The 27,389-nt window shown below is 33.3% G+C and overlaps 1 protein-coding gene across 4 annotated transcripts in view; it reads right to left on the bottom strand.

The window, feature by feature from the left end:
- Positions 1-27,389, bottom strand: part of MICAL-like (protein) — a 117,862-nt gene that overhangs the window by 5,852 nt on the left and 84,621 nt on the right. For 2 of the 4 annotated variants that reach the window (XM_077439561.1, XM_077439560.1), the window contains exon 4: positions 1,910-2,007. In XM_077439561.1, coding sequence (XP_077295687.1) covers positions 1,910-2,007 — 98 coding nt within the window. Of the gene's footprint in view, positions 1-496; positions 553-1,909; positions 2,008-20,246; positions 20,269-27,389 lie in introns of those variants that run through there. The other 2 variants (XM_077439562.1, XM_077439563.1) reach the window with 2 other exon arrangements.

Raw genomic sequence — 27,389 nt, forward strand, 5'->3', positions numbered from 1 at the left:
TGATTAAAATTAAATAATAGATACTGAACATGTTTATATGGAAAGTATACTTTTGAACTAAGATTTCACTTATAATTTGTAACATTCTGTATAATATTAAATATCGAAGAATAAGTTCAATTTGGAAAACTCTATTCCACAATTTTTTATTTTACAATGCCGTAGATGTTATAGAACAATATAATATCATTAAAAACATCTATCTACGATACATTATTATATTATAGCTTGATGTGTTTAATTGTGTATCTAAATCTTACGATAAGCAAAAATTTAGTATTAATTCATGATAAATTCAAACACTTATGTATATACTTCACCAACTAAAGCTACATATAGACAGAACAGAAGCGACAATAAAAGCAGCACTACCATATAAAATAAAAACAATATAAAAAAACCGCAATAAATAACACTGTGGCGTGTATGATTTATGCACAAATAAGCGGAATTGAATGAGTACAAAATATAATTTTAAAAAAGCACATACGGTTACCTTATTTAGCAGAATATTTCTGGTTTATACTGGCCCATTATGTCCAAGCTTTCCTCCTGGAGCGAACAAAAAGAAAATAAAATGATACACAGTGTGGGTTTTAGTGATACAATAGCAATGAAAAATATCTTCAATTGTCCATCTCGAACTGTGTATATTATTAAACTATGGATTATTTTGTATTAGATAAACGATCCGATAAACTGCCTTGTTCGGCGAGGGGCGATTGAATGGAAAGCGATTTGTGTTATTTTATATTAAAGAAAAAATTGCGATAATAATTAGCAGAAGAATGTTCATGCAAATAGCAACGCATATATGCGGCCGTGGAATGCATTCTATGCACATCTGGGTCATAGTCGGTCTCAGTTCCGATGCATTACTATAGAAAGTGCAACCCTAATTCCAAAAAAGAGTGGTTTAAGCACTATTATATATGATATATTATTAGATCAGGAATTCTTAACTTGCAAAACAGGATTTTCAACACTTGTTAGAAAGAAAACACAAACTTAAATCATGACAAGCGTGTTGCCTTGTCAAATACTACACTACAATTGAATGCTTTACTCTGACAAGATCTTTGATACAACAAAAATAAGTTAAGAATCCCTGGAATTTAGAACTGTAAATATGAATAAGAGTTTGTTGGAAAGTCTGTACATATTCCTAGTGTGAAAAAGGAAGCTTTTTCAATATTGGTTTCAAGAATTAAATTAGTGCAATATATATATGTACGTATTGTATGGACGTTCTTGCTTCCTTGAGTGATTTACATTGTTATTATAAAACTTGGAGCATTTTGGGTACTTTTAAAAAGTGAAGCTTACTCGGATTAGAGCTGGAAAACCCACACTGTACAGTTATTAAAGAAATTAGCTTAAAAATTGCCGACACAGCGACTAGAGATGTGTGACAGTGGAGAGAAATCGAAGCACTGAGCTCAAAAATAAAACATTAGCATACGAAATGAGCAATGAACGTGTGGGTGGAGAAACTGATTCAGACGAAAACGTCAGCAAATGTCTCCGAAAAGTTAATCTTGGCACTCAAAAGGGTTATTATTAGTTATGGACGCGAACGAATGAACAATGTATTATAATATATATATGAACACCAGACAAAAGCAAAATGTAGTACAAAAATCAGACGACGATTCAAAACAACACACAATTGTAATTATTGTTAAAGTCCCATGTTAAATTGTTAATGATGATGTTATAGCAAAGACGCATGCAAACAATGATTATGATATGACAGAACAATATTCATGTATGTGTTGTGTTTTATTAGTGATTTTGATTCGCGAAAGTCTCGATGATGGGTGTTTTTTTTAGTTCGTCGTTGACATGATGTGAATATATGATGCTGTAAGCTCAAGCTTTGATGGTTTGATTTTATGGTGTTTATTACCTTGGTGGGTGGGCTTGCTAAAGACGGAGACTCGGGCATTGAATCACGCTCTTTGGATGATGATGGTCTCTTGGCGATGAGTCTGGACGGAGACGATACTGAAAAAATAAAAATAAAAAATGATATGATACTTCATTATATCTAGAAAATATAATAAATAGTAAACGCTTGAGGTAAACATTGAGTGGCGTTCAATTGGAGCGATAATCGCCACGATTTGCCGATCGTAGAGATCGCTTCTTACAATATTTTATACATACAACGTAAAATTGCTAAATATATATTTTATTTTCTTTTGCATCATATAAAGGTCGCCCTAAAAATAGTATAAATAAAATGTTTAAATAATATAAGAGGGGGAAGGCGGCTAAATATTAACCAGCAGGATAGATTAATAGTTAGCATGTAATGCTTTCAATTGTGTGGTCACGGGTTCTATCCAGTGCCAGTCTTACACCCAATGGCGCCCTTGGAAAACTTTTCTTAACACCCTTAGAAAGAACTTTCGCCTTTGGCGCTCTAATCTAAAATTGTGAATGGTTTTTGGCGCTCTAATTTTAAATTTTAAATCGCCTTTGGCGCATCGTTTGGCGCCCTAACTTATTTGGCACCTTTGGGCGCCGCCCGACTTAGCCCCCCCCCCCCCCCCCCTAAAACCGGCACTGATTCTATCCCTGGTATGTGCTGCTGGTCAGACCTTGGATATGTGACTTTAAAATCAGAATTTATTCGAATATTCAAATAAATTAAAATAAAATAAAACTATTCAAATAAATGTAATAAAATGTTTACTATTACATTGGCCATGTTTAAGCGGTTTATATTACAAATACCGAGCGAAGCCGGGTTAAAACACTAGTATATTATAATTATAAGTCAAAAGTTTAAGAGGTGAAACTTTTTCATATATTATAATAGTAAAGCATTCAAAATTAATTACACAAATAAATCAAGCTAATTGATTGACGATTTAAAATGTTAAAGCAATAATTAGTGACCTTTTGATGCATTAAAAAAGCCAAGTCCAATTAAAAGCCGCCTACCTTATAATTGAGGAACTAATTATTCATTTTTTTTTAATAAAATATCAATAAGCTTCTATGGATTAATTCTGCAATATATTATAATCTAACAATAATAAGGTCAGTATTAAATCTTGAAATATTAGCCATCACTCATTTAGGATACGAGTGTAATAATTAATAATTCGAGGCGTGATAGCATAATTGATTTTGATTTTTAAATGCTTTTTATTATTACTAAATTATGTTCACAATATATTTTATATCTATTTTAATAGCTACTGATATACTGATCATTTTCTATTTTACAATTTTAATTTAATTTTGTTCGTAATCATAGTATTATATTATTCTAATGTTAATAATGTACAGCATAATAGGAAAAATAGCTCAAAAACCTATTTATGTACAATTCTTATAAATGCTCATAATACGTCTAATACATAATATTAATTAAAAACTCTCTAAAGTCGACGATCTAAAGCAGATCGTGTTTAGGTAATCTGTGGGATAGCATAATGGACATATTTATATGGCTTTCTCTTTACCTTAGCATCTTTTTTTATCAAATTTTGAAATGAGTCAATAGTGCTCATGATGAATGTCATTAGTTTCAGCAAAACAAAAGTAAAATTTCGAATAGATAAGCATTGAAACGAGACCGATAGAACCTACCGCAACGTGTGGCGAGTTGCGAGAGCGACCTTCTTACCCAATAAATCACGGTCCGCTCGTCGGAGAGAATGAAAATGCCTCAAATTGTTACAGATTCCTCGCAAGAAGATGGCAGACAGATTGGAAACAAATAAGAGAGAATCACGACACGCTTCCGAGTGAGAAAATCGAGCTGGAGAGCAACGATTACGATGGTATCTTAAACGTGCCATCGCACCGTATCGCATGCGATCAACCCCACCCACACCTACACCGACTCTGAACTTGATTTTATTGTAATATATAACAGACCACACTCGTAACGATCATTATTGTTTTCAATTGAACGAACCGATCGAAACGCGATAACACTCGCCAAGAAACTGGAATCGGTTGACATTCTACTCGCTTTAGCGCTTTTGGGTTCAGAATGTGCAGAGCTCGCCGAATGGTATGGAATGTTATCGTCCAATAACTTATGTGTATCAGTAAGGAAGAAGAAGTCTTTGACTTAGAGAATATTTTTTTATTTAACCCTCCCTCACCGAAGTGGGGTATGCAAGTGCCCCAATTTTTACGTTTTTCGTAATAACTATGTGGTTTTCAAAGCTATATACCCTATATTTTATGTATTCCTAGAATAAACTACAAGACATTTATTTTAATAGATTTTGTATGATTTAGAAAAGGGGTACATCGTAAAAAAATACATTTATACATTTCTACGTTCCAAAGTATGATTTAAAGGCGGTAGTTATAAGTCATGTTTTTGACTGTTCGCTTGCATATTCTTGTTGATCGATGAATCAATGTGAGAGAAAGAGACGGCTATATTATCGTAAGCTATTGTTTTCGTCGTTTTTGGCGCGTGGCTATTGAGTCATGCAGTCGCCTGTTGACCTCACCTATATGCATTTGCATGTCGATACTTGTCGTTATTTTTTATTACAAAAATAGTCAAAAACATGCTATAGGAATAAAACTTTTTTATGTTGATGTATAAAATTATTAATAAGATATATATTGAACCCATTTGTATTGAAAAAAGCTGTATTTTGATTAAAAAATACTGGGGTCTTATTCGACCCCGGTTAAGGACACTCGTTCGATCTCGACGCTCCGTCCTTCAAAGGTTAACCAGCAGAATACACTAGTGGTCAGCATATAATATTTTGAACAAAGTGGTCACGGGTTCAAATCCCACCGGTTTCTGCTGGCCAGAGTTTGCCAATTTATCTGATTTTCATTGAAATGGTTTCCACAAATTGGCATCCTTACCCATTTTCTTGCAAATTATCGAGTTTTCAGCAATCTCGAATTTCACCAAATTGTATAAAATGCTGCAAATTCACAAATTTGACCATAAATGCGGATGTTAATTGATGTGTATTTACTGAATTTCGCTGAATTGTTTAAAAATGTTGCATATTTACAAATTTGAACATAGATGTCTCTGTAGATGTTAATTGATGTGTGCTTACTTTGTATAATACTAATAATACTTGTAAAATGTTTCTAGTCAGGAAAGCGCATTGGGGCTTACATGTTAGGTCTTCTCGGTATAAATTAAAAATAGATAAATTTAAAAAGCACACGTTAAGGGATAAATCGGCCAATGTTTTTTCGTTAATATAATCAGAATTAAAAAGTATATAATATTTACAATATATTTACATTTGACCAAAGGAAGTTTTGTTTGCAATAAAGCTAAAACGTCTTTTCCACAGTTTAAAAAGACATGCAATTTACTTAACATGCGACAAATAGTCATGGTAAATTGTCCAACTAATTGGGAGGACAAGTCGTTTCACATGTGAGTAAGAACCATTAAGTGAATCGCGGTCATAATAGTCATTACACACCAAAAATGTAATTGGGGGGAGGGGGGTTTAATCTGAAATGGTGACTCATCATATCATTGTTCCTTGGAGATAGTGGTGAGAGAGTTCCAAAGGTTATAAATTATGATTTGAATATAATTGTTTGCATTTCATAAGAATTTCATTTTGGACCTTAGCTAAGCCTTGTTTGTAGTCTTGTTTTGAACAAAATTAGGATTTCAAATCAAATGTTAAAACTGCAAACATTTAGTAGTAGATAGATATATGACGTATGGACATGAAACTTGGACATTGAACGCCAAGTTGCTGAACAAAGTCTAATGCACTAAAAGAAGTATGAAACGTTGTATGCTTGGCATAAAGAGGAATGACAGGAAACGTAATACATGGGAGAGAAGTATGACAAGGGTTGTGGATATAGTAGAGAGTTAAGAGATTGAAATGGCAATGGGCGGGACACTAGAATAATGGACGAAAGGTTGACAAAAATGCTAGAATAGTACCTAAGAGAATGCAAAAGGGTAAAAGGAAGACCACAGGGAAGATGGGTAGACGAACTTAGGAAGATGTGTGGAGTGAGATGGATGAGAGTTGCGCAAAACAGAAACTAGTGGAAGCGCGTTGGAGAGGACGTCATCCAGCAGTAGATAGTAAGCGGTTGTAGATGATGATGATGATGATGATGATGATGATGATGATAATATATTTCTTATGTCATAGGTTTGTATCATCTGTTTGACGATATGATGTAAAAAACAGATAAAGTAAAAATATTTTTTCAATTTAATCTATTTTCTATTACTATAAAATTTATTGATTTAAAAAATAAACAATCTATCTATAAAATAAAAAAAAATATAATTAATAAAAAAGCATTGAAACAGCTTCTTAAGAATACTAAAATATTTAAATGAGAATTTGAAAGTCTATTTCTAGATTTCGCACAAATATATCCAGCAATGGAAAATACTCTTCACATTTGGTTTAATTTTTTTTTTGTCTTCATGTAGGTATATTTTTGTCTCTTTTTTAAAGTCGTGGCTATTTTTGTTTACTTTATTCTGTAGTTTTTATTTGATAGTTCCTTATTTAATTCGTCGTTCATTGTCAAATACACAATTGTCTCATCTTAATCAGAATCTAAAAGAGTTTCCTCCATTGTGGAATCATCAATACAAGAAGGATACACTCCATCTTTATTAAACCATTTAAAGAACGTTTTGATTGCAATATTTTTCGCAAAGTTTGTGATAAGAATTCCCGGGACACGGGACATCAAAAATTCCGTAATTTCCCGGGAATTACTGTCCCGCACCCTAATACGCACATTACCGGAAGCTTTTTAAAGTGTAGAAAGAAACGCTTTTGGCCGTGATGCATTAATAGCTTTGTACAACGAATGATATTCCTCCAACGATGTTTACCCGGTTGGCTTTGAGAGGCAGTATAACGCAATGATGTACATACAGTCCCTGACCAGAATATTACGCCACCCCTCTCGAGATGCGTTTGGGTAAATTTGTCACGGTCGTAAATAACTCATTATGGGAACTTTTGGCCTCATTTTTTTTGTGATCTTATCCTTAAATGCAACTCTATTCACTAGAAAAAAATATCGGTGGATTATCCCTCAAAAGGTCTTCAAAAACAAAAGAAAGATGTTTGAAATCGGTTTGCGTCTGAATTTTGTTCAATATTGACGTGCGTTTCCGTTAAAATCATTCATTATTTTGTGAAAAGCACTGTGTTTTTTTCTCTTTTACTGCAACTTTATCATATTTCTAAGGTAAGTTGGTATATAATATCTCGAAATTTTACTTTGTTTTATGATTTAAATTGCGTGTAAAACTTTTATTGGATTTTTTTAGATGGGTAGAAAATCAGATCTTTCTAAATAAAAAATTGCAAGCATTAGATCATAATTAAATACAGGAAAGTTTTCTCAAAACAAAATCGCGACAATGGAGGGTGTTAGTAGGGCGTCTATTAGAAAAATAAAACAAAATCTGGAGACTGATTGCAACCCCACACTCAATCGGCGAGCTAATAGTGGTACTAAAAAAAAATTTGGCTCTCGTGTGGATCGAAAAATCGCCAGGCTTATTTCCAAGAATCGATTTAATACAAAAAAAAATATTCAACAACAATTAAAGGACGAAAACGTGAAATATCTACGTCAACAGTACGACGTCGTTTGGTCAAATATTAATCACATATTAGTGATTTTGTAAATTTAGTCTAATTTCATAATTATTATTTTTCATATTAAATTACCAGTTTCCAATCATCCAGAGAGAAGTGTTGATGTTGTCTGGCCCAATTTAAACGAGATTTTCGCATTATTTCGGTCAACATTGGCTTCTTTGCAGGTCGCCGTACTTTCAATCCAGCTTGGACCAAACGACGTCGTACTGTTGACGTAGATATTTCACGTTTTCGTCCTTTAATTGTTGTTGAATATTTTTTTTTGTATTAAATCGATTCTTGGAAACAAGCCTGGCGATTTTTCGATCCACACGAGGGCCAAATTTTTTTTTAGTACCACTTTTAGCTCGCCGATTGAGTGTGGGGTTGCACTCGGTCTCCAGATTTTGTTTTATTTTTCTAATAGACGCCCTACTAACACCCTCCATTGTCACGATTTTGTTTTGAGAAAACTTTCCTGTATTTAATAATGATCTAATGCTTGCAATTTTTTCTTTAGAAAGATCTGATTTTCTACCCATCTAAAAAAATCCAATAAAAGTTTTACACGCAATTTAAATCATAAAACAAAGTAAAATTTCGAGATATTATATACCAACTTACCTTAGAAATATGATAAAGTTGCAGTAAAAGAGAAAAAAACACAGTGCTTTTCACAAAATAATGAATGATTTTAACGGAAACGCACGTCAATATTGAACAAAATTCAGACGCAAACCGATTTCAAACATCTTTCTTTTGTTTTTGAAGACCTTTTGAGGGATAATCCACCGATATTTTTTGCTAGTGAATAGAGTTGCATTTAAGGATAAGATCACAAAAAAAATGAGGCCAAAAGTTCCCATAATGAGTTATTTACGACCGTGACAAATTTACCCAAACGCATCTCGAGAGGGGTGGCGTAATATTCTGGTCAGGGACTGTATATTTCATTGTTTTTTCAATTCAATTCAAATAATCGAAAGCAAGTTTGATAGGGAACGACCGATTTGAACACTGTCATCACAGATCAAGGAGGTGGGTTACTTTATAGTCGACAATCGGAACAATTACGACCATAGATGGATAGATAGTCTCTCTCGCCTTATCTATCACCTATCATTGGAAGGCCGGTCTCCAGCTCATTCATGATGATGGATCTGTCGGTGTAAACAGGTTTTGCCGAGTAGACGTGAGTCACTCTTACATCTATTATTATCACACAATAGAAGATGAAAGCGAAGCTGCGACCCACACGAAGAGAGCCGACTATCTATCGTCCGATGCACAGTGCGTCCCACGGCGCGACGAAGTCATGCATTATTTATGTATTATGAGTACTACAACAACCGATATCGTCTCATTTATGCATCGAGGTCGCATCCGTAATGCGACATGTGAAATCGCATAAAAATTAGGTCTACACGAGATTATAATCCTCGAGATAGAGAGAGATAGATTAGAGGAATTTGGCTAAACGAGGCGAAATGCGAAAATTTGCGATTCGTTTCCCACATTTTTAAAAGCGTTATACAATGCAATGTAAAATTAGGTGTTGTTTATTTTTTCTAAATTAGATATGATTTTAATCGTTCACACGATTGTGCTAATGCTATTAATTATACGTCGGGAGAGGGGAGGGAAGAGGTACTGTTGAATCAATTCAAATAAATCATTTTTGAAATTGAGTAATGATGCATTCGTTAATTATAGTTTAAAAGTGTTATATAATATTACACTAGTGTGGAGACATCAACGAGCAAGGTTGATTGAAACCCAAGATTTACTATGATATTCAACTTTAAAATATGTATGTATGTAACATTAACAATTTTGAAATTAAGAATTTCAATCTTATCTGATTAATATGAGAAGTCTTGTAAGATTAGCAATGTAATCATTTACACTTTTTTCCGTAGCTTCGAACGACGTTTAACCTACAATCATAAAACTACTTTTCCTTCATCATATCTATGTACATATGAATTTAGAACATATCGATGGCTTGGTGCACAGATATTGTATGTCAATTTTTGAATTTGTAACGAATTTTAAGTTTGAAGATGCTGGAATAATTCAGATTTTTCCTTTCAAGGTAATTTGTGTGGTATAGATGAATCGAAACGAAAAACCTGAATTATTCCAGCATCTAAAAACTTAAAATACGATACAAATTCAAAAATGGACATACAATATGTCTTCACCAAGCTATCGATATACATATATATATGTATGTATATAATATTAGTTTTCGAAATATATTTTATTGTAATTCAACTGGTAAATTAATAACATTTGAAACGTTCAAGATGCAAGTATTAGTTATGTAGATATGTACATATGTATATACGCGAAAATAGCGAATTTTGGAATTTGGAAACACCTCTAGTTGGAAAACATGTTCTGTATCATGGATAATTTGTAAAAAATAATATAAGCATTCTAAAAAATATATTTGCAAAGGATTGCTCCATCGATGGCTAAAAGATGTGTACGAATAAAAGCTCTCAAAAAAATATTCCAACAGATGCATCTTCTTGCAATACGTTCAGAATATATATGTATGTACGTAGGTACATACTTACATATGTAGGCGAATGTGATAGGATCAAGCCTCTTTCGTAACTACGATCACTGGAAAACGAAAAGACAAAGCTACGTCTTCGAATTGGGTAAGCACAGAGGACCCAGTTCGGTTCCCAAGAAAGGAAGCCAGGCCGTGTGAAAGCGACATTTCATCTCGAGACCATCGAGCCGCCGCATTGCGCAACAACAATGGTAAATCTTCACCTTAATTATGCAATAAATTCGGTGCGTAATTGTCGTGGATGAGATGGGAAATGGCCGGCTACGGGGTTGCCTACGATTACACTAATATCCGTTTACCCGTGCAGGGAACACTTATATAACTTTCCATTTTGCACGCTATAAATCATAGCTTTGGAAAGGTCGCAATAATTGCTATGGATTTAATTGTGTGGCGTCACGACCGTTTGCAATTTGTCGGATTGTACCGTCTTGCATCTGCTTGGATGTGTACGTGTGTGGATACAGAACATGGCAATGGGTCGAGGTGATAGTTCAAGTGTTATTGTCGGTGAGATTCACCTTTTTAACGCGCTGCTGTTTCTCCATTCGAATTATGTTGCATCATCGTATCGGTCTTCTATTAAATTCGTTTGAATTCAAATTATGCAATACGAAAATGCGGTACTTCCGCAAAAAATGTTCAATCGAATTCAACAGAGACTACCAATTATCCAATGAAATATTGATCGGTAACATCAAAACCCTCTTTTAATTACGCTTAAAGTACAACAAGATTCAATCATTTTCAAATTGATTAATTCACGAGATATTAAAGTTTCTATGTGTATTCACCGAAATATTTAATTGTGTGAAAAATACATATGTATGTATATAGCCGTTTAATATTTTTGCAGTCTAAATCTCTCGTTCCAATTTTAGAATATCTCATCCCGCCCACGCAACAATAACAGATAAGAATTTCCAGCTCACAATAGGGAGATGCATATTTGAATATTGAAAACGAAAATGAATATCCTCTTCCATCATCAAACAATATGATGAAGAAAAAAAACGATCTAAATTAAAATCGAATCAAAAGATCCAAATCGTGGGAACGAATATGTACCTATGTGTGGTCGAATAGTTTATACCTACAGTAAATCAACAAAACCGCACTGGTATTTTTTACGAATCGTAAATTTAACTTTCTCCCCCCCCATTCAAGACGAATCCGCCGCGAACGAAATCCTTCATCTCGTGTTCCGAGATGATGATGATTTAATTCGCACTGTCGGATCGGTTCTCAGTCGTTTGCTAATGAACGTGAATCTGCAAAGATTGAAAGGTGTGCGCGAACCGAAAAACCTATTCCTATATCATTACCGAGGTGAAGAAGGTCGGAACGATCGGACAAAATCGTGTTTCGACAATCAGAAGCACAGTCAAAAAGAGTTGTTTCGGAACAAACGAAACCACTATCCTTGAATCGGAACAGATAAAGAACATCTGACAGAGTTAATTAACTTTCTTTCTGTCCCAAAGAAAGCAAATCAAAAATACGAACCGGCGGAAGAGGGGCAGAGCCACTACTAATTCATCTACAGACCGGACAAGTCAAGCAACTATTACTATTCATTTCGTTTATTTATTGTATTATATGTACACCCATCGAGACAAAGAGGGGCGTGTATATAGACATTTTTTTTTTATATTAATTATCTTTTGTACGGTAGTTTCAAGGACCGCTGTAATTATAACGTGAGCGAAAGTTCGTATGTTTGATGTTCGATGGAGATATTGTTTGAAAAATGGTCGTCATCGTCATTATTATTTTTATTATAATCGTTGTCCATCGGTTAATTCGTGAGCGATGAAAACGAAAGCGAAGCTATTGTTCCATTGTTTGTAGGTGACGGAAGTGGTCACGACGTGTGACGAAAACAAGACCAAACGACAGCTTCCAAAAATTTATATCGAGTCATCAACAACGTTGAAATCTGACCTAAATACTGTCTGAATATAATCTCTACGTTTGGCATCCCTTTACCAACAAATAATTATAATGAATAAAATTTCAAGCTATCGTATATACATTTGAACGTACATAAATCAACAAAATATGAAATTTAATTAAACTTAAATCATACGTTCCGACATAATACCTAACAAAACGTCAAACATTCATATTTAAAGACGTGAAGAATCGTTTAAAAGCTTTTATAATATGATACGTATGTATACAGTACGACTTTCACTCGATATATCATATCAGAGCACATGTACATATTATAAAAAAAATATATACAAAACTGCATACGAACTTTAAAAGCCGACCGGTGAGATCACTTTCGTTCCATTACATCATATTATATTGTTCACTTGGAAAAAGACAACTGATTAGATATAAAATTATATAATAGCATAGAGCAATATCTGAACCATCTACACCCATATCCATTTCAGATAATAATACGTTATCCGATCGTAAAAATCGCATTACACGTCGGCAAAACGCATCTGGAAAATTTACAACGCATTATGTTCCTTCGCCGAGCAGAGTTTATAGACGTTGGGATAATTAGGAATATAAGCTATATGTATTTACATGTCGCTTATAGAGAACTGTAGAAGAATATTTCTATAACATCTAACTTAAAAAAGTACTCAGATCACCGATTTATGATTGCGAAGAGAAGACGGTCCAATTGTCATGACGTTTTGGTTTGATGGAGAGGACAAGAGGAAGAGGCAGATCTCCGACAATTTAAATTTATCTAGTGAAAGCTTTTTACACTCCTGAAACCAAAAACAATTCGAGAAAAATCATCATGTCTTCACAATCGCGAGTTTCAATCGTAAAAGACATGAGTAATGTAGACCACAGACGATGCGATTCGTCTTCCAACTAATTGTACAACTTTACGAGACGAATTTATTGCTCGTAGGCCATGTCCACACATGGTACGATTGTCAGAACGAGAAACTAGTAAATTATTGAATAATACAACATGCGTTTTATCACCAACAAGACCCTTTTCGCAAACAAATTTTTTGTCCAATTCATTGGTCAATTATAAATCTTCAATTAAAATCCCGTCCATATTGATATTTTTTTTTTTCGTTTTGTATAATACTTGTTATATCGCACAACTCCTTTTATATCGCATTCCTGAATCTCCTATCTCATATGTATATGTATAGAATAGCATTTATGGAAATCATCATCATCATCTACAGCCCATATTTATTTTTTTTTGATTTTTAAATGCTTTTTATTATTACGAAATTATGTTCACAATACATCTTATATCTATTTTAATAGCTACTGATCTACTGATCATTTTCTATTTTACAATTTTAATTTAATTTGGTTAGTAATCACAGTATATTATTCTAATGTTAATCTAAAGCATAATAGGAAAAAGAGCTCAAAAACCTATTTACAATCCTTATAAATGTTCATAATACATCTAATACATAATATTAATTAAAGACTATCTAAAGTCGATGACCTAAAGCAGATTGTGTTTAGGTAATCTGTGTTTATACCTGAAGGGTATAGAACAGCCCATATGCTGCTGAATAAACACCTCTCCTTTCGCCTTTCCCGTCCATCTCATCCATCTCATCCTACCTTCTTTGTGGCCTTCCTTGCACCGTTTTGCATTCTTTCGGGTATCGTTCAAGCCCTTCTTTCGTCCATTCGTTTAGTTACGCGACCCGCCCATTGTCATTTCAATCTCTTCACTCTCTCCAATATATCAACTATTCACATCATACTTCTCACCCACTTATTCTGTTTCCTATTACTATTTGTTATGCCGACAAAAATTATGAGATATATTATTTTTATATATATTTTATTGTATTTCAATTGAACATGTACGCCTTTACAGATCGCTCCAAAACGACGAGTGTACTAATACAGATACAATAAAATTAATACAAGCATTTTTATAAAATACGAGCTCAAACAATCATCCGCAGTGACATCGATGGTAAAATTATTGCAGCATTTTATTATTGAAATTGGCAAACCTTAAGACGTTGAATAACAGAGATTGGAAAGGAAACGTCAATTTACAGGACCTGTTTCAATGAAAATCATAAAAATTGGCAAACTCTGATAGGAAACGATCGACCTGGAGTCACAAACCAAAGTCTGGCCAACAGCTACTAGTGGGAATCGAACCGTTACCACTCCACTCGAAAGCATAATATGTTAACCAATAGTCCACGCTGATATATAATATATAGATTTTCAACTTTCTGCAGCTATTGGGATCCCTCTACATATATTTCATTTCAATAGGTAAACTCTAAATATCCATATATGTACATATGTATATTAGTTGAAAAGCTTTGTAATGAACTTCTAACATAGGCGAAATTCAAAATATACAATTCCTATTGGTCTGAGCATCATGCCTGAGAAAGAAGAATCATGCACTTTTCTCCCTACTGATTTTAAGTTGATGAAATTTAATATTGTCAACGAATACATATTAAGAACTCATTTACAGAATGTTTTAATATTTTTTAGCGGAACTCGTGTTGAAAAAGGCTATACAATTTGAGTGAGATAGTCGCCCCAAGGGATACCTACACGCCTAGGAACGTAGTTGAACAAGGTGAATGATCCTACAGAAGAGATGGAAACACGAACGAGAGTTTCCAGGTTCAGAGAACCCATCGGTTAGTCATCGACACGCACGCACGTTTTGCACTCTCAAAGTGCGAGAAACCGCAAAGTGAGAAGACTGCGACGCGCGAGATGCAAAAATGCATCATCATCAGTCACGAAGGTTTCCCCTCGCCGTGGACTGTCACAACTCGTCAAGTGTGCAATTGCACCGGCACAGTGCAGGGTAACGGGTACCGTAGTGCAATTACGAGAGCACGCATCGCAACATAATATCAATGCGGAATGATGAATTGAACCGGTGGGTAACGACTGGGAAACTGGTGCATCACCCCTGTGGGTTGCAACTCTCGTTTCCGAAGTGCATCAATATGCAATCGGGTGCGTTTCGAAACCTGCCAATTATGTTATACATACATTCAATGTGTCATTTTTTTGTATTTATTTTTCGATCGATTTGAATGCATAGATTTATCGCCTTGTCGATGTTGGGTGGTAAAATGTTTTGTGTTTGAAAATAAACGCAACCCACACTGACACGTATTATAGTTGAAAGCAATACATCAATAGTACAAATATCAATTTTAAATTCTGTCGGATAGACAAATCGATATATTATATAACATTATACATTTTTAAAACTGTGATGCAGATTTTTGCTATTGCATGCCAAAAAAAAGATCATGAAAATATTCGATTTCATTTGATGATTTTTACTTTATCTGTGTATGTACGTGATAAAATAAATAGATGAAGTTTTATGATAATGAGAAAATTATAACTTGAGATTTTGACTGATTTTTTTTTATAAATGTTTGGATGTTTGCTAAAATTCGAAACTCATGAAAGTTTGCTTATTTTATCTCACTGAGTTATTAAGATGATTTTAAATGAAATTATCCTACCTTTAACTATAAATATCCCGTTTCATAGTTTTGGAACATCTAATTTGTAGGAACATCTAAACTGTTTTTATAAGTTTGCATCATTAGAACAAGATATTCCAATCCTAATTAAATGGAATTTACTATAAACGATTCAGGTTAAGTTTGTCATCAATTTATTTATATACATATATTATCTTATCTATCAAGCTAATAAATAAATAAATAAAATTTATAATTAACTTATATGTACTGTCCCTCACAGAGGTGCCTCTTCGCACTTAGGCATATACAAAGTGATTTTAAGCATATTTAATGATGAAGCAATTGACAAAGAAGCAGAGAATACGTTGTATGAATTTATTAATATGTACTTGGGTATATAGTTTTACGCAATAGAAGACATTCAACGTTTCATGTAAATGCATTGAAGTGCATCGACCTGCATATTTAAAAAAAAATCCAATTATTCTTCAAGAAAAAACCAGTCGACATAAAAACCAAATAATCGTAAAATAGGGGTTGTAACTGCAACAAAAAACTTAAAACTAGGTTTCAGGCGAATGCATCGAAGCGCAATCGAGTGCAGGATGTCAAATGATTCGCTCCAATGATCGCGACAGTCGAGAAAGATGAGAGTTGTGAACCGAAGCTGCACTTTTTCGAGAAGAAAGTAGCATCCGTATTAGTAAAAATGGAAAACGGACCACAATACACCGATCAACTTGTGGTCACCGTCGTACAATATTTTGCGGTTAGAAAATAAGAGGCTGATTCCCATACACTAGACAGGCAACTGACTTCACACAACTCAAGCAGATTTAATACAGATTGACATATTCGAATATTGGATTGCAGAAAGTCTACTTTCTAACGAACGATCAAATCAGCTACCAAAGAAAGTGCTACACTGTTGTACGAATTCCTCATACATATGTATGAACCAGATTCAAAAATATCAAACATATTTAGACAAAGCTTTATGAGAAATAAAAAAAATAAACCGTATGACATTTTTTTACAAGGCTGCATGCTCTGTTTCATAAGCCACCATAAAATCATATAATCAACATATGAATTTAATTGACATTTCTTTATAGAACAAGGGATTGTTAGTACCTACGTTGTATGATGCAATGAGAGCGTGGGATACTGCATTCAAAATTTTATACGCATACGTACATAGTGTGTGCCGGCAATCATTCAGCGATGATGATTCCTGAGGATGATGTTGATGATAGTGTGCTCGTTCACCTTTATGCCATCCTAGCTCATAACTCATGTTTACGTCTGTGCGATTTCTCTTTTCGCAACAGATACAATAATACATCAAGTTGCATTTGACAAATGTGTAGAACAAACGTGCGTACACATGCGCTATAAATCTCCACTGATGAATTATAAAGAGATTCCATCGACAGTGACATTTTCAGTGTACTTCTAAATGTAACATTCGTCTTCCACTTGACCATGTCAATGTTTTATTGCGATTTGATCTTTTTTTTTTAATTCCAAACAGCCGATAAATCAATGCGAATGTGAATCATCTATGGATCGTTAAAATGTCAACGTTTTATCAACACAATGTATTGGTAATAAATCATGATTTATTTTTAACTAAACCTTCTAAATATCAGTTGCTTAATAGCCTCTTCGTATTTTTGTAGAGTTGGTATGGAAATATATGTACAGCGGTTTTAAAACATTGAAACACGCCGTTCAATGATCGTTTTAATTTGAGCTAAATTTGACATAATCGGACATCAATTAGGTTGTTATGGAAGTGATCAAAATATGTATAAACATTCATTCATCAAATCATCCATCCTACGAATGATACTGTTGTTCTTCCGTACAATCTATCAACATGATTTTTCCACTAAATTAAAACTGGGAGATTTGTTTATAAATGTGCTATTATAAAATTGTAAAAAGTGATTTCTAGAGAAATAAATCAATTTTTCAATTATTATATTCAATCGTTCTTTAAGAGGGCTGGATACCCGAAACCTTATTTTGTTGCCGTTCCTTTCTTGAATATATATATTGAGTGAATGCGACAATATATATATATACATATGTATATCAATATATATATTGAGTGAATGCGATAGTTGCACTTGGACCAGATAATACCTATTGTAAATCGACAAAATCGAGGTTTCGTATTCTCCAGTTTTCTCCTACGAAGCTGGACCAATTTAAAAAAAAAATTCATCATCGGTATGAGAAAGATATTTTCTATGTTTGTATCTTCGTATTTTTTTAAAAATCAGCCGTTAAATTATCACGCTGGACTCTTTTCGTGGGTGTAAAAACGAGGCGATTTTATAGATGTTTGGTAGCTCCTAGCTCCTATAAAAAATAACTAACCAAAAAATGATAGAAACATGCCTATGGTGGATATCCATAGCATATTAAAAAATAATTTCTCTAGTGCCATAATTGAGGAAGGGAGAAGTGTAATACGTTTGTATGGACAAGGCGCTGGCGTCCAGCCCTCTTAAGTAAAAGTTCTACTCAATGGTAATAAAGTTTGGTTAATATAAATATTAATGATCATTTATCAGTAGTATTATTTTAATCTGTAGAAATCGGTGAAATCTCATGCCATAAGTATTATATTACACGTAGATATAATCATAAAATATCATAGATACTAAAACGCTAACCATATACCAATATTATAATGATGATTTGGTAACATTTAGTAATTTAACGAACCGTATCGCAAATTTACATCGATCAAAATATACTTATATAGTGTGTAAGCGTCAAGGTTCGGTTTCCAACTAATGAGATGCTGTTAGAAAATGAGATACTATTATGATTTACACGATTTCGAATCGCACATTTTAATAAACATAATCAAATGTCCCACGTATAATGATACGATAATCGCACATTCGACGTGGTGATAATGATAACTTCCGATGTGACTTTCACTCCAGTCACACCCTGTACTAGCGGTAATAAAATTTAATTTAATTGATAAGAACCGGTGAAAGTGTAGCAAATTCGATATAAGTCCTATGAAGAAAATTCTTACGAAAAAAAACATTCGAATACGGAGAGAGAGAGTTGACATTCAAATTCAGTCAAGAAAAGTGCACAATTTGAATCCAGTTATTCTAGACGAGCTTTTTCCAAATTATGGATAAATTACATTGTAATTTAGCTCAATCAAACTGGTTGAAACTAGACTATAAATAATCAATTATAAATTCTACATTAAAATTCTTATTATTTTCTGTATGTTATAAAAGACTTCAGACCAAAACTTAAATTTGTTTTTTTTATTTGGAACCCCTATTTTAAAAAAGACGTTGTATGCTTAGAAAGGGTCCAACGAAGAATTACAAAAATTTCTTCCAAGCTAAAAATCACTTTCATATGATATGAGATGGAAAATAATGGATCTTTACATTTTGGAGACGCGAAGAATGAAAGGTGATAAATAACCATTAAGATTGTCCTATAATAAACTTCTTACGTTTGACAATAACACTCATCTAAAAGGCCAAAAAGATATTTACTTCAAAATAATTAGAGAGTCCTTTTTTTCAAATAGAGTGGTTAAAATGTACAAATAGTCTATCCAAAGAATTAGTAACTTCTAGTGACATAAACCTTCTTAAAAATAAAATTGATGATTTCCTTAAAATAAATGGGTTTTTCAATTTTTCTTCTTTTTTTAAGTAAAGTTTATCTTTTGTGTTTTCTCTTATTTATTTTATTTTCATCTATTTTGAGTTGTTAATATTTTCTTTTCGGTTTTCTTTGTTTTTGAGTCTTTTTTTTTGTTATCTTATTTGATTTTTGTATTTCTGTATCAAAACCCCTTAGTTCCATCACCTTTGCCGCCTTTCCCAAGTTTTCTTAAATAATTAAATTAACTAACTGACGTATTTTGTAAAATTAAGTAATGAATGCTAATAAAGTAATAAGTAGTCACCGGACCCAGAAGGTGCCGCGTATTGTTCAAAGGTTGTAAATGCATTGTTAAAGGTTTGCCGAACCTTTTCTACAAAGGATTTACAACAATGGAACAATGGGTAGCACTGTGACTATCCTACCTCTACTAATAAGTAATAAGTGTTAAAATTACATCATTACAATGTGATAAAAATTTGCTAAAGTTTTTTTTTTAATTTATCCGGATTTCATTTTCCAAGATACTAAGAATGCAATATTATTAATTAATCATCTTCTAAAGGGTCAAACGATAAAAGGAGAATACTAGAATAAATTATATTGATGTATCAATTGATTATACCAATGTATATAAATTTGGACCCCCTGCCAAGCTGGGTTCAAAATCATGCTTAGCATGATTTTGCTACGAGATAGTTAAGCCACTGGTGCTAGGACTTTTGAGAAAAGATAAAGGTGTTGGAAGATATTTGAACGGAGTATATTAAAGTTCAAGATTACACAAAATAAAAAGTAAGTCATTTCAGCAAGAAAAATGCAGCTCACAACATTTCAAATAAGCCTCATTTGTGATACACAAAATAATGCTCAAACTAATACGTACGTACATATCCTCAAAACCATTAATAATTCATGGATTTAATGGACAGTATATGTGTAAAACTTTGTTCTAGAAGTTTTATTTCAAATTGCAAGCAGTAAACGTTGATTGAAATGGTGCATTTTCAGCTTGCACAAGAAAATGAGTAGCCTTGCGCCTGATCCTGGCCGGATGAAGGTCGAGTACGAAAGCGGCTCGAAGCAGCATCAGCAAAGGGAACTGGTTTCCATATAAGAAAGGGTTTCTGTATCATATGATTACTGTGGGCACAACCAATTTCCCGCCTTCGCTCCCCAGTCCAACTTTACTACCTCATGCAAATCGAATCCCACGGTCACATAATTTTGCCGGACATTATATCCGATACCGTATTTTATATTTGAGCACGCTCAAACTAAGAAGAACTGTCTCAATTCCATGTACGTAACTTACGTACGCCAATTACAGCAAGCAAACGATAAAACTCCATAAAAACGAAAGGAACAAACTTTCAGGGCTAATTAAACCACCGATGCTAGGACTTTTGAAAAAAGATAAAGGTGTTGGAACATATTTGAAAGAAGTATATTAAAGTGCAAGATTACACAAAATAAAAAGTAAGTCATTTCAGCAAGAAAAATGAAGCTCACAACATTTCAAATAAGCCTTATTTGTGATACACAAAATAATGCTCAAACTAATACGTATATACATATCCTCAAAACCATTAATAATTCATGGATTTAATGGACGGTACAGTTACAGTTGAAGTGTATCTTCCAGTTGTAATAAATTTGATTGGTAAGAATATATTCCAACTAATTTGGTACCATTATAGTTGAAGTGTATTTTCAGTTGTAATATATTTTGACTAATTGGATTATATTCTTTCAATCCGATGGAAGTTGATTCATATGGCGAATTACATTCCAACTGGTCATAATATAACTGAAAATACAGTTCAATTATAAGTTAGTACCAGGTAATATGGAGGTTAGGTTATCGTTGAAAACGTCACTCCACTAGTAAATTGAGTTGGAAAGTTACATTTTTGATTTGAACACATTCTTAGAGCTATCGTAATATGACAATCATTATGAGTGCCATATTACCCTTATTCGTAATACATACATATGTAATTGACAAATTTTAGTCAATTATTAAAATCTAGAGCATTCGTAAAAACATCAGAGCTGTCAAAACCAGGGGCATCATTTGGGAGGGAATACTGGGAAGGCTAATGTATTATTATGAATAAAATGGTATTGTAAATAAAATGACATTATAATAATAACATAATAGTTTTTATCATTTATTTAATGCTAATTTTATATTTTTTAGTTTAACAAAAAACGTTCAATGTATTTTCAGGAGATTATTTTGTACTTACAAATATACCCAAATCTCTTAATATATTTTTTTAAATTATTTTACTATTAATTTTATTGATAAAAATATATAAATAAAAAAACATATAAGAAGCTTGTAAAAAATGATAAAAATAAATAGTTAAAATTCATATACACTAATATTTTTAATATAATACCCCCCAAAGTATTGCCCCTCCCCTGTAAAAAACTGAAATGACGCCCCTGGTCAAAACTCAACTTTTATATAACCAGCAGTGGTTAGCATATAATGCATTGAACAAAGTGGTCACGGGTTCAAATCCCACTGGTTTCTGCTGGCCACACCTTGGACATAAATGTATCTGTGGGTGTAAATTGATATGTATTTACTTTGTATAACACTAATAGTTTTATTAAATGTAAAATGTTTCTGGCCAGGAAGGCGGATCGGGGTTACCTGTTAGGCCTTCCTGGTATAAATTATAAATAAATATTACAACTGGCACACATTGTTGAAAGTGTATTTGAGTTTGTGCAAATATAATTTACAAGTTGAATTGTATTCGAATATGAATGACCTAAAACGCCAGTTGGAATATATTACAACTGAAAATACACTTCGAGTGTAACATATACATACAGTAGACTTAGATCCAAAACTTTTTAATATTGTGAGACAGACTTTACATCTGAAGACAGTCCACATAAGGTGCCATTCAGTTCAAACCGTCAGAGCAAGGCCAAATATCAAACCGTCGGGATATATTACTATATATAAATATAAAATATATGCTCATGGAATTGAATGTAAATCTGTTTAAGTACGTGAGCCTTTTGTTCAGAGATGGAGGCCATTATTTCAGTTAAAGGCGACCGATTCAAACAGATATGTTCGTTTTATTTACGGCACTCCACGTCAGCGAAACGGGTTCGTGTCCAGAAACTATGACTTCTGCCCTCGGTTATAATCCAAAGACACGACACAACTCTCAAACGTACCCATACACTCAGTGCCCACATAAACGGACAAACATTCGAAGGCGTTATTCAAACGACCAAACAAGGATCTCATTAGGGTCCTTCTATGCACATAAAAGAGCCGATCGAAATTCATAATTACATATTTCTAAGGCTCACATGCGAGGTAACGGAGACAAATCAGATCAGAGCTACAATGTACTTATGTACGTTCGTATGTTAAAACCCGTTAGACGTAACACGACTCTTGCGGTCCTTCGACGCCTGAACTCGATCGAATAAATCTAGTCAAGTGTCTCTTCATTGGTGACATCATTCACTATACGTGTTTTAGTTGGGTTTTGTCGCTTGGAGTCACTTGAGAATTGTGTGGATAAAATCTAACTGTTGATTTAGAATTATTGACGGTTGATGTATTGCCAATCAATCTTCCTTTGGTACAAAAGATTTTGACCTAGTGTCGCTCTAGTGTTTAGTATAGGACTTGTGCAATATAAAATTGAATGACCGAAGCGACTATATCATCATTTATTGTTTTATTATAATCAGAATGAGCAGTTGGCGTGTCCTAATAGATATACATATGTACATGTCCCCTAAAAAGAACGGATGTTATATGGAAATTTAAATATAGGGTGAAGTTGAAAAAAGTTGGGGGGTTAAAAAACCCATTAATAAATGCAAACAATTGTCATTTACTACAAAATACTTTGTGGAATAAAAACATACATATATTTGATAAATATTACTATATATGTATAATGAAGAGTTTTGTATTTAAAACTTGCCGCAATGTGATGGATAGCAAGTGACCAGGACTTACGTATTATTTTATTTCTCCAAATATACTGAATGCAGGATCTTCATATTTTATGTATTCCTCATAAAAACCTCTATAATTCGAATAATGTCATTACGAAATAAAAACATTGATCGATATCAACAGAAATAATTATTTTCGTGGGAAGCGCCGCGCTCAACGGTCAGTGTGAGAATGATATCCACCTTTATTTATTTCATATCTTGCACTTATTTTATATTATTCGACGTTTAATACATGATAATATGATTTTATATCTAACTACAATAATTAACCTTGCAGATTTTGCATTATTTTAACTTAAAACACGCATTTTTAACTGGACGCTTGGCGTCCAGCATAGTGAATAGCGAATATTTTTAGCATACTAAGGCAAGTGATGATGAAAGCTTTTATATACGTTTATATTTATTTATTTATTTATTTAACATATTAGCCACAGTGACATTACAGAGATCTCCAACGCGTCGCTATGGCCGGTCATTCAGTAATAATAACAGTGTATTTGGTCACCAATTTTATGTTATTCAGGTACATGTATTTTAAAAATGATGTGTTCAGTGTTTAAATATAGATTGATAGGCGTATTAAATGTATTAATATTAACCTAATATGTATAACTTACTAAAAAGGTATTTAATAGTAAAATTTGGGTGGTCCAATCGACAAGTTCGAATGGTCCGTGAGTTGCCAAGTTGAGAGCCACTGGCTTAAACAATAGATTGTACGATTTATATCGGATGTCGTTCACACAAAAGAGGCTTTAGCCTCTGGCGCACATTTATTAAACTTAGACGCAAAAAATATATAAAAAAATAAAAATAAAATCCCCGTTGTTTGTATAGTATAGTGGAATATTTCCAAATAAAAAAAACTTAGAATTTATTAACTAAAAATAGTAGGCAAAAGCCGAACTTTAATTTATTTACTGTATAATTTAATAAATTCAACTCTGCGTATCGTTATCGATAATTACACCCTGTGTGAAAAAAAGCGACAATTTTTTTTCCATCACAGTAAAAATATTTATGTTAAATTAATAATTTCAATTATAGATATCATCTTAACAAGCGTGGAAAACGTCGAAAATTTCTCAGTCCGTAAAAAATTAACGCTTTATTATTAGCGTTCGATTACACCAGTAATCGCTTTTATACGTATGCAAATTAGACGCACGTTTCAGACTGACCGTGGGATTTCTACGGTCATTTTAAACGACCGACGACGCGTTAATTATACACCGCAATAAATATACTATAATTTAAATAAATAATAATAAATAAAATTAAAAAAAAAAACAGTTTTAGAATCGGAGAGATTTCAGCGCGTCAATATCAAAATATGAGATTCAACTTCCTCCGGAAGTGCCTTTCTCGGAACGTTGCACTTTCGTCGGTCACTTTGAATCCACATATGCATAATATATATAATATACGCGTGCAGGGGAGTGAAAGCTCGGTTTGCGGACCACCTGTGAAGTGTCGATTAAGTGCAACTTTCCGCCGAAATTGCCGCAGATGCTTTTGACCTGAAAATGGACTATGGCGTAATGTTACGTCATGACGTGTCGTTGACGATTTCGTTCACCGTTACCGCAAAATACCGCAGTTCTTCACAACTGAATGAGATGATGATTTCATGCCGGTCGTTATCTGCCTTTCGTACTGCATAGCCTCACAAAATTGTATACGTGCACAAAAAAATCACACACGGAACATTTTTTTATGAAAGTTTAACCGTAGATGGCCAAGTTCAGTATCATTTATTTTACCTACTTAACGATATACAACTCAATTTATCAACAGATAAGCCCAGCGTCGCCTACTTTTTGATTCCAGGCTCCAAGCTCTTCCAAATTCAACTTAGGGTACTGAGAGATAATATGCCAAATTTGGAAGTGTTTAGATAAAAACTTTGAATGTGGATAGTGGACAAATATGTATACTTATCTATCATCATGTACATTCATTATGGATGAAGTCCTCTCCAACAAGCTTCAATTCGACTATTTTTATTTAGGCAACTCTTATTCATCTCATCCCACACATTTTTTTTTCTAATTTCATCGACACATCTCCGCTGTGGCCTTCCTCGTACCCTATTGCATTCTATCGGGTAGCATTCGAGCACTTCTTTCATCCATCTATTGTCCGTAGGTATGTGACCTAACCGTTGCCATTTCTGTCTTTATTCTCTCCATTATTTCAACTACGCTTGTCATATTTTCTTTTTATATAAAATTCAATTGATTACAATGCGCAACAAAAAAAATTACTCCGTTTAATTTAATTACTACTAATTTTTACAGATTTTTGGATTTAGTAGTTTTCAACTCAAAATCTAGTATTTCTGTGCCAAATTTTGAGTCCTTGAATTGCATATATTTTTGATATTAGGCACAATATTGGTAAGTTGCATTCTAATATCTGGTGTGGCGTCGAGCCTATTCCTTCACATTGACTTCGTTGCAGAATTGTATTTTTTTTATCAAAAGATACAATATTTTTTCTTTCATATTAAAATTATAATACATTTTTTCCTTGTAATAAGTTAACTTCGTTGCACTTGGTAAAAATGTCTACCAGATATGCAAGTTTTATCAACCATAAAGGATTTGTTAAAACGTCAACAAAATTTTGTCCTGATTTATTTTGTGCCTTCAAGAAGATCAATAATAAGTCACTTCGAAGTTTATAAAGTCTATTATAAATAATGCTTTTCGTCTGGATAACCATATCACTTCGGTATGTAATAAAAGTGCTGTGTCCACTATACATTTCATCGCACAAAATTTTAAATAATCTGGATTGAAGTGGTCTTGATTTTACACTTAATCACTTTCACAGCTTCATCCATAACATTTTTTTTAATTTGTGGAAATGTTTTAATCTCCAGTGCTTGCCTATGCAAAATACAATGACAGCCGGTCGGGGGAAAACAGTAGACCTCATCTCTTTCATGCACACAGTGTGATAAAATATACACTGATTTTCCGCGGAACATAGTTTGGGCAACCCTGATGTATAGCATATTAGCCACCTTATACTATACCAACATGTATATAAAAGCAGTGTCTTCGGAATCCGTACGCCATAAAGGTTAAAAGCCGCTGATCAATATAAAAACAAAACAAATTCATCCATAATACGAACTGAACTTCTAGATATAACATGACTGCGGGCGTATGAGAATTGCACAAGATCCGATCCGACACTGATTGCAAAGGGTTATTATTATATTGTTGCAGCATCTCGAACTTTGTTGCTATGCATTTGCAGAATGCAAGCGAGATATATCAATGGCGAAACGAACAGTTGCAACTAACCACCGCACGTCTGTTTAATTAATAATCGATCTATAAAATAAATTGGTGGGCGTGTGTGAGTGTGGCAATCAAAATGTTAAATGCCAATTTAGTTTAATTGAATCTAGCGGTCGGTCAAATGTTGATTTTCGAAAATTTAAAACGCACACACACACTGATTAGAATCCGTTGCATATGTAATATAAAACGATAGAGAAATCGAAAGGTCGATACAATACACCCAATATACATATTACACCGGTGAAGATTCAATAGACTTACATAAGACTTACACGATTCCCTGTAACTATATGTGATAAATAATATGTACAATTTTTTTTAATTATTGTTATTCGTTACGCATGTGCAGGTTACCGGTGTTTATAAAATAGGAAATGACAGCGATAAAAACGTCGATAAATAATGTGTATCGCGATAAAATTGCGATACACATTATTTTTCGACACAAATAATATCGCGTTAAAATCGACGATTTTATCGCGACGAATTCGATTAGACGGATATTGGGGTTTGTTCGGAATATGTATGTATGTATGTACGAACAAGAACACAATCATCGTCGTGATTTATATGAAAAACGAAACAATTATGCATAGTCGTGAATAATATATGTCTATATCTGAATGCCTGCAGAAGCGGGAAAATAATGGCAAAGTGTAAAGGTCGATTTATACCGTTCGCATTTCAACAATGTAGATTTGGCACAAAAAATGTCGTGAGTTGAGTTCATAACTGAGAT

The sequence above is a fragment of the Arctopsyche grandis genome, chromosome 10 (genome assembly GCF_051622035.1).
Source record: "Arctopsyche grandis isolate Sample6627 chromosome 10, ASM5162203v2, whole genome shotgun sequence".
In the NCBI taxonomy this organism is placed as follows: domain Eukaryota; kingdom Metazoa; phylum Arthropoda; class Insecta; order Trichoptera; family Hydropsychidae; genus Arctopsyche; species Arctopsyche grandis.